The 12,490-nt window shown below is 34.4% G+C and overlaps 1 protein-coding gene across 1 annotated transcript in view; it reads right to left on the reverse strand.

Moving 5' to 3' along the window:
* Positions 1 to 12,490, reverse strand: part of LOC115881555 (cadherin-related tumor suppressor) — a 136,867-nt gene that overhangs the window by 108,848 nt on the left and 15,529 nt on the right. The window contains 1 exon segment of the mRNA XM_030899097.1: positions 1,328 to 1,529. Within this exon segment, the coding sequence (XP_030754957.1) occupies positions 1,328 to 1,529 (202 nt within the window).

A 12,490-nucleotide genomic window follows, 5' to 3' on the forward strand; every position in this document is an offset into this window, starting at 1 on the left:
TTATTCTTAGGTTGGTAGGACGTCGAGCCACTACCTTTTTGCAACTGTATTGAACCATAACCTTAAATCTTAAATTTTCACTTCATTGTTCTGTTCAGTCAGACGGTTCAGTGCTGTTTTTGTTTTTATAAAAAAAAACTTAATTAAAATGGGACATAAGAAAGGTACATATAAAACTAAATTTAAATATACATCGACATATATTACCGACACTTCCTCGTTTATTTAGATTATAGAGGGCGGCACAAGCTAGACTCTAGAATGACTAAATTAGGCAATCTTGCGACTAGTATACTACCTGTTAAGGCCGAACTGCGACTTTATTAGTCCAGTATGCGACTACTCGAACTACTCCATCTTAATCTCCAAAACAACAAAGTTAAAGCCGCCATGTTGTTAAATAAGAAAATGTTTCGTTCTTAAAATAGCAATTCCTGCTTTTTGAATACATTAACTTGAAATATTTGACCCTAAAAAATACGCGGAAACAATTTTTTCGAATGCGAATAAATTATTCTCATTTTACTAAAAAAAAAATTCAAGAAAATTTTTAAAACTTCTTTAATTTCAAGGCCCATTAGTATTTTTTAAAGTAGAAACAATACATTTATCAATAAAGTTGTTTGCGTTTAACTTTTTACCTTGGGTAACGAGTTACAGAGTCGGTTAAAGTGTTTCAATAATTATGATCTTCAAACATCCTCCACACTTAAATACTTTTGTTTTGTTTTCCTTCACTGCCATCTGACATATGTCTCTAACTAAATTATAAATATAATATTTTTACTATAATTATCCCAATTTAGGATAAAACGCGACTTAGACGCCATATTAGTTTTGTATTTCTGTGAATTAGGATTTTAAACAACGTTGCAGTTTGTACTAAATTAGGCTTCTAGCCAACGTCGGTATCCAACGTTGTTTCGACCCAAAAATTATTCTCCAAACTAGTGCAGACTAGGTTGGCACGAGGTTGTGCCGACGTTGCGCCCGACGTTTGGTCGCATGACACAACGTTGTCCCAACGTCCAAATGCTGCTTGGGGGGCTAAGTAGGAGACCAGTGAAATCACACATGATTAATAAAACTCATTCGCAAAAGCTAAACTTTTGACTTTGTTGTACTTTTGTCCTTGCGGTGTGGACAATTTGTTTCAAGTTTGTCTTGTCAGAATTACCCATTTTCTGTCGCAAATTTGTCTTGTTTTTGTCTCAAAATTGTGTTTACTTTTTGTTGCCTTGATCAGGACCCGGCATTACATATTGTTGATAATAATATTCATTGTAATTCGATTCTAAACTAAACACTTAAAAAGACAAAAACTTACCCGAATCTAAATCTGTGGCACTGACTGTAACAATACTGGTACCAACAGTAACATTTTCAAAAACTTCGTTACTGTAGGACATGGGATCGAACAAAGGCGTGTTGTCGTTCAGATCCAGGACATTGCAGTACACTGTAAGGGTGCTGGATAAGGGATGACTGCCCGAATCTTGAGCTTGAACCACCAGAATGTAATGCTGAACCTGAAACAATAATGAAGGAATTTAGAACATTTTAATTGCAAGTTTTCTGTTGCTTCCAACTTATACACTCAGATGCAAACAAAACGCAACGGAGAAATTTTTGGACAAATTTAAAGTGTTATATTTTTGTTATTTTTAGCCCTATTTCTATGAATTTTTTATCAAGCTATATATAATCATATCAACTTTAATTCGTAAACTCAGTTTTTTACAAACTTTAGTATTTGGCATATTATACAGGGTTAATCGAGGGGTTGTTTTTTTATCCTAACTTTAAAACACTCTGTGCAATAATATCGTGTTTAAATTTTCCTAAAATATAATTTTACAGTCAGAATAGTTACAAGACATATGTAACTATCCCGCAATTCTCTATAAAAACTAATAATAATCGTAATGAAGTTTTTTTTCCTCTTGACCAGGTATAACAAAACGCAAACCAGACCTGCAAAAATGGTCTAAGCGCCAAAAGTAAAAAATAAAACGCGCCGGCAACGGTCGGCAAATCCTGTCCATTAGACACGTATTTCGCATAAAAACTTTGGTTTCTTGTCGGCGAAAATGTCCGACGGCTCGGACGTCGGGTATCGGTTCTGCGAAGGGCCGCGCTACGTGCGGACAACAATTGGAACTATTGGAAATCATGTGCCCGCTCACGAACCACCACAGAAGAAATAAAGAAAAGAAACTGCGAAGAAAAAAAATCAAGAAATATCATTTTAGTAGAATATGCTGCCGGAATTTCCGGAATACAGTTACAGTTCGGACAACCCTGTATATAAATAAATAAAAATAATAAATAACATAAAATAAACATCAGAAAAGCCCAACAAATTCGCAAAATTTCAAATCAAATCCAATGGTGTCAATTCAAAGGACAAAAATAGAGTTCATGATGTCGATTCAGTCTGTAATGCATGAATACATGGATAGCATTATAACCCTTGATCGCCCTGTATATAAAAACATAAATTCTTCATAATATGTACGAAACTATTTTAATATTCCCGCTAGGTTCTCGCCTCAATAGACAGGTGTCATAATTCATATAGCGCGCCCGTATGTCATCCAATCTGTGACGCCTGATGATCCAAATAAGGCAATATCAGCTTTGGTATAGTATCGTATATTATTCAATACAAACAGTATCTTTATATTGTGTTAGAAGAATATCGATTGGGTTTTCAACTTGTTCATTTTGCCTTGGTGCAGTTTTTCTATTTTTTTTCAATGAAAATCAGAGGTGTAAGATTCTTCTTTTTGAAGTTATTTGTGGTACATGGTGCATGAAGAATATTGAATTTATACCCCCTAACCGAAGAATCATACTTCTTGAGCTAATGGTAAACTGCTGATGGACACATGCTATCCAGTTCAAAAGGACCCAGTCCAGGAAATTTTTCTCGTTATAATTCGGTTTTAATATATTCTTTTGATGATAATAATACTATTTAATAATGAATTTATACCCCTCAACCGAAAAATCATACTTCTTCAGCTAATGGTAAACTGCTGATGGACACATGCCATCCAGTTCAAAAGGACCCAGTCCAGGAAAGTTTTCTCGGTATAATTCGGTTTTAATATATTCTTTTGATGATAATAATGTTGTTTAATAATGAATTTATACCCCTCAACCGAAGAATCATACTTCTTCAGCTAATGGCAAACTGTTGATGGACACATGCCATCCAGTTCAAAAGGACCCAGTCCAGGAAAGTTTTCTCGTTATAATTCGGTTTTAATATATTCTTTTGATGATAATAATGTTATTTAATAATGAATTTATACCCTACAACTGAAGAATCATACTTCTTCAGCTAATGGTAAACTGCTGATGGACACATGCCATCCAGTTCAAAAAGACCCAGTCCAGGAAAGATTTCTCGTTATAATTCGGCTTTAACATATTCTTTTGATGATAATAATGTTATTTAATAATGCATTTATCAGTCCCAACTCAAGTATCATACTTCTTCAGCTAGTGGTAAACTGCTAATGGACAAATTCCATCCAGTTCGAAAGGACCCAGTCCAGGAAAGTTTTCTCGTTATAATTCGGTTTTAATATATTCTTTTGATGATAATAATGTTATTTAATGATGAATTTATACCCCCCAACCGAAGAATCATACTTCTTCAGCTAATGGTAAACTGCTGATGGACACATGCCATCCAGTTCAAAAGGACCCAGTCCAGGAAAGTTTTCTCGTTATAATTCGGTTTTAATATATTCTTTTGATGATAATAATGTTATTTAATAATGAATTTATACCCCTCAACCGAAGAATCATACTTCTTCAGCTAATGGTAAACTGCTGATGGACACATGCCATCCAGTTCAAAAGGACCCAGTCCAGGAAAGTTTTCTCGTTATAATTCGGTTTTAATATATTCTTTTGATGATAATAATGTTGTTTAGTAATGAATTTATACCCCTCAACCGAAGAATCATACTTCTTCAGCTAATGGTAAACTGCTGATGGACACATTCCATCCAGTTCAAAAGGACCCAGTTCTAGGAAAGTTTTCTCGTTATAATTCGGTTTTAATATATTCTTTTGATGATAATAATGTTATTTAATAATGAATTTATACTCCTCAACCGAAGAATCATACTTCTTCAGCTAATGGTAAACTGCTGAGGGACACATGCCATCCAGTTCAAAAGGACCCAGTCCAGGAAAGTTTTCTCGTTATAATTCGGTTTTAATATATTCTTTTGATGATAATAATGTTGTTTAATAATGAATTTATACCCCTCAACCGAAGAATCATACTTCTTCAGCTAATGGTAAACTGTTGATGGACACATGCCATCCAGTTCAAAAGGACCCAGTCCAGGAAAGTTTTCTCGTTATAATTCGGTTTTAATATATTCTTTTGATGATAATAATGTTATTTAATAATGAATTTATACCCCTCAACCGAAGAATCATACTTCTTCAGCTAATGGTAAACTGTTGATGGACACATTCCATCCAGTTCGAAAGGACCCAGTTCTAGGAAAGTTTTCTCGTTATAATTCGGTTTTAATATATTCTTTTGATGATAATAATGTTATTTAATAATGAATTTATACCCCTCAACCGAAGAATCATACTTCTTCAGCTAATGGTAAACTGCTGATGGACACATGCCATCCAGTTCAAAAGGACCCAGTCCAGGAAAGTTTTCTCGTTATAATTCGGTTTTAATATATTCTTTTGATGATAATAATGTTATTTAATAATGAATTTATACCCCTCAACCGAAGAATCATACTTCTTCAGCTAATGGTAAACTGCTGATGGACACATGCCATCCAGTTCAAAAGGACCCAGTCCAGGAAAGTTTTCTCGTTATAATTCGGTTTTAATATATTCTTTTGATGATAATAATGTTGTTTAATAATGAATTTATACCCCTCAACCGAAGAATCATACTTCTTCAGCTAATGGTAAACTGCTGATGGACACATTCCATCCAGTTCAAAAGGACCCAGTTCTAGGAAAGTTTTCTCGTTATAATTCGGTTTTAATATATTCTTTTGATGATAATAATGTTATTTAATAATGAATTTATACCCCTCAACCGAAGAATCATACTTCTTCAGCTAATGGTAAACTGCTGATGGACACATGCCATCCAGTTCAAAAGGACCCAGTCCAGGAAAGTTTTCTCGTTATAATTCGGTTTTAATATATTCTTTTGATGATAATAATGTTGTTTAATAATGAATTTATACCCCTCAACCGAAGAATCATACTTCTTCAGCTAATGGTAAACTGTTGATGGACACATTCCATCCAGTTCGAAAGGACCCAGTTCTAGGAAAGTTTTCTCGTTATAATTCGGTTTTAATATATTCTTTTGATGATAATAATGTTGTTTAATAATGAATTTATACCCCTCAACCGAAGAATCATACTTCTTCAGCTAATGGTAAACTGTTGATGGACACATTCCATCCAGTTCGAAAGGACCCAGTTCTAGGAAAGTTTTCTCGTTATAATTCGGTTTGAATATATTCTTTTGATGATAATAATGTTATTTAATAATGAATTTATACCCTTCAACCGAAGAATCATACTTCTTCAGCTAATGGTAAACTGCTGATGGACACATGCCATCCAGTTCAAAAGGACCCAGTCCAGAAAAGTTTTCTCGTTATAATTCGGTTTTAATATATTCTTTTGATGATAATAATGTTATTTAATAATGAATTTATACCCCCCAACCGAAGAATCATACTTCTTCAGCTAATGGTAAATTGCTGATGGACACATTCCATCCAGTTCGAAAGGACCCAGTCCAGGAAAGTTTTCTCATTATAATTCGGTTTTAATATATTCTTTTGATGATAATAATGCTATTTAATAATGAATTTATATCCCCCAACCGAAGAATCATACTTCTTCAGCTAATGGTAAACTGCTGATGGACACATTCCATCCAGTTCGAAAGGACCCAGTCCAGGAAAGTTTTCTCGTTATAATTCGGTTTTAATATATTCTTTTGATGATAATAATGTTATTTAATAATGAATTTATAGCCCCCAACCGAAGAATTATACTTCTTCAGCTAATGGTAAACTGCTGATGGACATATGCCATCCAGTTCAAAAGGACCCAGTCCAGGAAAGTTTTCTCGTTATAATTCGGTTTTAATATATTCTTTTGATGACAATAATATTATTTAATAATTAATTTATACCCCCCAACCGAAGAATCATACTTCTTCAGCTAATGGTAAACTGCTGATGGACATATGCCATCCAGTTCAGAAGGACCCAGTCCAGGAAAGTTTTCTCGTTGTAATTCGGTTTTAATATATTCTTTTGAAGATAATAATGTTATTTAATAATGAATTTATACCCCTCAACCGAAGAATCATACTTCTTCAGCTAATGGTAAACTGCTGATGGACACATGCCATCCAGTTCAAAAGGACCCAGTCCAGGAAAGTTTTCTCGTTTTAATTCGGTTTTAATATATTCTTTTGATGATAATAATGTTATTTAATAATGAATTTATACCCGACAACTGAAGAATCATACTTCTTCAGCTAATGGTAAACTGCTGATGGACACATGCCATCCAGTTCAAAAGGACCCAGTCCAGAAAAGTTTTCTCGTTATAATTCGGTTTTAATATATTCTTTTGATGATAATAATGTTATTTAATAATGAATTTATACCCCCCAACCGAAGAATCATACCTCTTCAGCTAATGGTAAATTGCTGATGGACACATTCCATCCAGTTCGAAAGGACCCAGTCTAGGAAAGTTTTCTCGTTATAATTCGGTTTTAATATATTCTTTTGATAACAATAATGTTATTTAATAATGAATTTATAGCCCCCAACCGAAAAATCATACTTCTTCAGCTAATGGCAAACTGCCGATGGATACATTCCATCCAGTTCAAAAGGACCCAGTCCAGGAAAGTTTTCTCGTTATAATTCGGTTTTAATATATTCTTTTGATGATAATAATGTTATTTAATAATGAATTTATACCCGACAACTGAAGAATCATACTTCTTCAGCTAATGGTAAACTGCTGATGGACACATTCCATCCAGTTCGAAAGGACCCAGTCCAGGAAAGTTTTCTCGTTACAATTCGGTTTTAATATATTCTTTTGATGATAATAATGTTATTTAATAATGAAAAATATAATACCAACCAAAAATATAATGTAAAATAAAGAAAAATAATCAACAAAACAAACAAACTTTTTGTAGCGAGTCAGGGACTCAGGTCGGAAGAAATAATCCGCCATATACGAGTCGTCTACTTACGTAATGGCGGAGACGATTCGGACCGCATTTTTATGCAAATGGTCGCCAGTCGACTTTGACAACCGAAATTAGTCTAAATTTACATTATTAATTGTCGGCCAAGATTAATTCCAAAAGAGCGCGGACGCGGACGGTACCATCGAAGAGGGTACGGGCCATACCAAATCGGAGCATACGGATAAGCGTAATTAATTTTAATTTTCGGCTTAGGAACCCTTGTCTCGCTTGTACTGGTTGTATTCTCAAAGAATGCTATTGATTCTATGATCAAGAAAGCGAGCGTTAAATTGCACAAGTGTATATTCTGTATAATTGTAAATTGTATTTTATAATTTACTACTACTACTGCCATTAAACGCTGACGAGTGTTTGACAGGTATAAGAAGATGGTTACGCATGGCGTTTTCTTTCATGAGCTTTTCTGTGACTGAAAAGCCCGAAACGTGATGTTATCTTTCTTCCGCACTCCAGAAATTCAAAAATCTCATTGCTTTGTTGCCTCTGTACTTATTGACTGCCTTTAAAATTCTTCTCCATTGCATTCTATTCTGCATGTTTATCCCCTTTAAGTTTTCGTGGAGTATATCCTTGTATCTTTCGAGTTGTCCACCCGGCTTTCTCTTACCGTCTACAAGCTCACCGTAAATCAGAGATTTCGGTATGCGGTTTTCTTGCATTCTGCATACTAGCGCATACGGGACCAGCCCATCTTAAGCGGGATTTTGTAATCATGACATCAACGCTCTCGCAGCTAAATTTTTCAAGTACCGATAGTTTTGAGACATGGTGGAACCATTTGATTATTAAGAGTTGTCTAAGGTGTCTCTGTTGCAACTTATTTAACGCCTTCATGTGTCAGCGGTACGGCACACAGTGATTGAAAATGCAAGTCTACGGTTCCAAAAATATTTATGTTATGTAAGTGTTTTTTTCGGCTTTATAAATCAAGGTATAAGCTAATAAACTTTTACAAATGATGTAGTTTTTTTTAATAATAACTATAGATACGAGTGCCTTTATTGTTTATTTATTTTCACAGTGGGAATCTTAGAAAAATCAATGTTCTTTTTTTCGAAAAAACGCTCGGACACGTCGATTATTGATTTTGTTGATGCCATTTTTGAATGATGCCATGAAGCTATTTTTATGATGATATTTTAATGTATACAGGGTGTCCCAAAAATTGAGTTATGCCAGATAACTTCTTTGTTTTAATGGAAACACCTATATTTGTTGTTTTATTTGTGGATTTTATGTCAAATTCTAGACGTATTTTATGTTATATACCTATCTTCAACTGTTTTTAAGCTGCAAATAACTGAAAATCGACATTTCACCCTCTTTGTCTACCTATACAGTGTCTACCATAATGTTGGCTACATATGGTTTTTTTTTTAATTTATAGGATATGCGAAAATTTTGTATGGGGGATCGCTCCTGCATGTTTAGTAACTTTAAAAGTCATTAGCGGCATCAGTGACGATATCACTGTCATGGCGGCAAATTAAAAAAAACGCTATGACAACCCCGAAAGTGGGGTTAGATGGCAAAATATCGAAAAAAAGTTATTCGAAAAAGTGTTTAAAATGATATTTTAAGGCTATCTACAAAATTTGCGACAATTATATAAAGTGGAAAATGCATATTTTTAGCCCTGGCTCCAAGCCTGGTTCTTCTATGAAAATGTTTTATATGGAATTTATTACTGGATTGGCTCAAGTAACTTGATATTCAAAGTATAGCATGCACCACTGAATTATTGGAAACCTGACAAACTGTCAAGAAACACGGCATGGCTACAAAAATTACCGTTTCGAAATCGACTTTTCTGATTTTATCCTCTGGAAATGACTTCAATGTGAAATTTTGAATTGTTTTACTTTTACACATTGAATATCAAGTTACTTGAGCTAATCCAGCAATGAAATCCGTATAAAAATATTTTATAGAAAAGCCAGGACTCAAAATATGCCTTTTTCTACTTTTTCTTATTTCCGCTCCAAATTTTGCAGGTAGCCTTAAAATATCATTCTAAACATTTTTTTCAAATAACTTTTTTCCTTATTTTGCCATTTAACCCCACTTTTCGCGTTTTCATAGCGGTTTTTTTTAATTTGCCGCCATGATGGTGATCACGTGACTGATGTCATAATAACTTTTTAGGTTATTAAACATGCAGGAGCGATCCACCAAACAAAATTTTCGGAAATCCTATAAATAAATTTTTTTCCCTATGTAGCCAACATTATGGTGGACACTGTATACTAAATGAGAAGGGGCGCTTGGTGGCAAAAGTTTCTGTTTTTCTTTAGAAGGAAAAAATGTAGAGAACAAAATGATGTTAGTATTTCGAGTCGTAACAAGGCACAAAAAGTTCTACCTTGTTATGCACCAACGTTTTCGCATTATTCTTTAATTTACAATGTACACTTTAATTGAGCGTCCTAAAATATCTTTCATGCTAAACATTATAATTTTACGTAAAACACAAATTACATATCTCCAGAAATATGCAGCATGTATTTGAGAAATCAAAACACACAAACATTAATTTAACGAAACGATTAAGACTGCAATCGAAACAGAGATCAGAATTTCTCGAAACGGCGTATTAACTGCTTCGACTTTCGATCAACGTGGAGCAATTGTTTCTTAGCCAGAGCAACTGGGATTTGTGTAGCACTGTTTATTAGCTTTCTTTGAAGGATAATATATCATTTTGTAAAAGATTTAAGCCAACAAGAAATTTGAATTTTGGAACTTCAGAAATCCATTTTCTATCACTGTGCGGCACCCAAGTTTCGCTTCCATAACATGGTGGGGATTATTATTGCTCGGTACACTGCAAGTTTTGTTTTTGTGCTTAAGTTATGATTGTAGAAAATCCTGTCTTTTACTTTCCAGAATTTTCTTGAGGCGCTGCTAATCCTGTGCTAAATTTCAGAGTCGATATTGGCCTTTCCCGAAATCAAACTGCCGAGGTAATTGAATTCCGCTACATATCCCAATTGTTCTTCTCCGATTTTTATAGCATTGTTGTGATCTTCCGCGGGAATGCACATGATTTTAGTTTTATCGATGTGTTCAACATTTTTTGTAATTGCTGTAACGTTTTTGCAACTAGAGCCTATTTTATAATTTATTAACCACCGAACAGGACATAAAAAAATCACAATAAAATCATCTTAATACAAAACGAAATACGAATTACTAAAAAACAGAAAACTATACCTTTGATTAAAAATAAACAAATGTGTCTACGACTGAGCGCAAAAACTCTTCGAAAGAACGCTTCTCCCGTTCCTTTGCCTTCTCAGAGAGAGGTGTAAGTTCGTGAGAAAGTGCATAAAAAGCAGCAAGGCGAAAAAATAATGCGTAATCCTGACGGGTTAACAAGTTCACGGTTGCCCGCTTCGCCCTTTTTCGCGCGCGATATTTAAACGACCAAAGATATATTTATGTAATTCCCTCTCGCGAGCTCGACTTTAGCGGCTTTTTCCACGATTCGCATCAACCCAGCTTTTGTTTATCTCTCGTAAATGAGATGAATTTAAGCGATACAGTGGCGGATTTGAATATACATTATTATTATTACAATGAGCTTTGGAGGAAACGCATTGTGTACTTTTATGCGTTTTGCAAAAAAATATGACATATTTATATTGCCATAGATTTGTAATCATCACCCAAGTAACACGAATTGTTTTTTAAGAGCTTTAAGAACTGACGTATTCTATCTGAGCAATTTTTTGGTCACTTCCTGTTTCGCCGGAAGTAACTTTCGATTTTTAAATGACACCCTCGGTATTTTTTTTACTTTATTCGATAGAAAATGACACTGTGATGACACTCTGAATAGAATAAAATATCATATTTTTACTTTTGACATTTTCACATATGGTTTATTTTTAATTTGAAGTTGTAACACCAAGTGTGTGCTACCAAATTATTCGTAAAAAAATTCGTTCCTTTTGAACTGGATGTTGGCGTTTTTAACATAGCCAGGGCACTCTATTCTCTACTATTTAGAATGGAAATAGTCAATATACTCTGTTTTTTTTCTCAGGTAAGATTTCGACAGACGATGACAGAAGAAAAGCAGATGACGTCCCATACCAATCTATTTATTTTACTAAAAAAAGTTTCTAAAAATTTTTAAGTTAACTATGGATGGGTTTAAATATAAATCCGTCATGCGACGGACAGGTTGCTCTTGTTGTTTTTAACCAATTTTATTGGTTTATTTCAAAAGTGACTGATCGTATTTCAATTTTATTGGTTTGACGGAACGATGAACGACAAACGGACGCCGATGCGTATGAACTCGCCTTTAGATTTTTGACGCTTGTCAAAGTCTTGCCAAATTATAGGTTATAAATTTCTGTCAACTTTTGTCAAATATCCTGCGTTTTGGAAGATGATACAATTTGATTCGTGTTATTACGTGTGTTTTGTGTCTTTTGAAGTCAAGTGGAGGAAAAAAATTGAGTGAAAATTAACTGTAGACCCAGAGCACAGTTTATGGTTAATACTCGCTGCCCAGGCAGAAAGCCGTATTCATAGTCGAGCGCCAGCCGCCCGCCGAAAAGAAGCGCTCGCCGAAGATTTCTCCGGCGAGCCGAGCGCTTCGATATCGGGAGAGAAAAAAAGCTCTTTCATAGTCGGCCGCCAGCGCATCGCTGGCTGGCGAAAATGACGGCGCGCGTCTATAGTAGATTGAGTTTTAACATATTGACGTATCTAAATTCTTTGACATCTAATCTTTGACAAGTAGTAAATAAAAGCAAAAATGCAAGAACAAATATATAATTAGTTAATTTAAGTGAATTTCATAAATGATCGGTTTATTACGCGTATCTATATTATATAGTCACTTACTAGCGAAAAGTTGTTCCATTATTTCACTCGATGTTTGCCGAGATCTACCGCACGCTACACAACCATTTTAGAGTCTTTTTCGATAAATCGCAATAGTGTCACTGTTATTTTAAGTTCTCCCACAATTTCCATCTAGATTTACTACCTTTATACAACTATCAGTAGTAGAATAAATAATAAATAACATAAAATAAGCTCCGTAAAGACTGACAAATCCACAAAATTTCAAATCAAATTCAAATGTGTACAAACAGAACTGTCAAGGATCCCCACCCTAGAGTCCTTTTTCCGCCCATCATG

Source organism: Sitophilus oryzae, unplaced genomic scaffold (genome assembly GCF_002938485.1).
Source record: "Sitophilus oryzae breed Bouriz unplaced genomic scaffold, Soryzae_2.0 scaffold_1111_pilon_pilon, whole genome shotgun sequence".
In the NCBI taxonomy this organism is placed as follows: Eukaryota; Metazoa; Arthropoda; class Insecta; order Coleoptera; family Curculionidae; genus Sitophilus; species Sitophilus oryzae.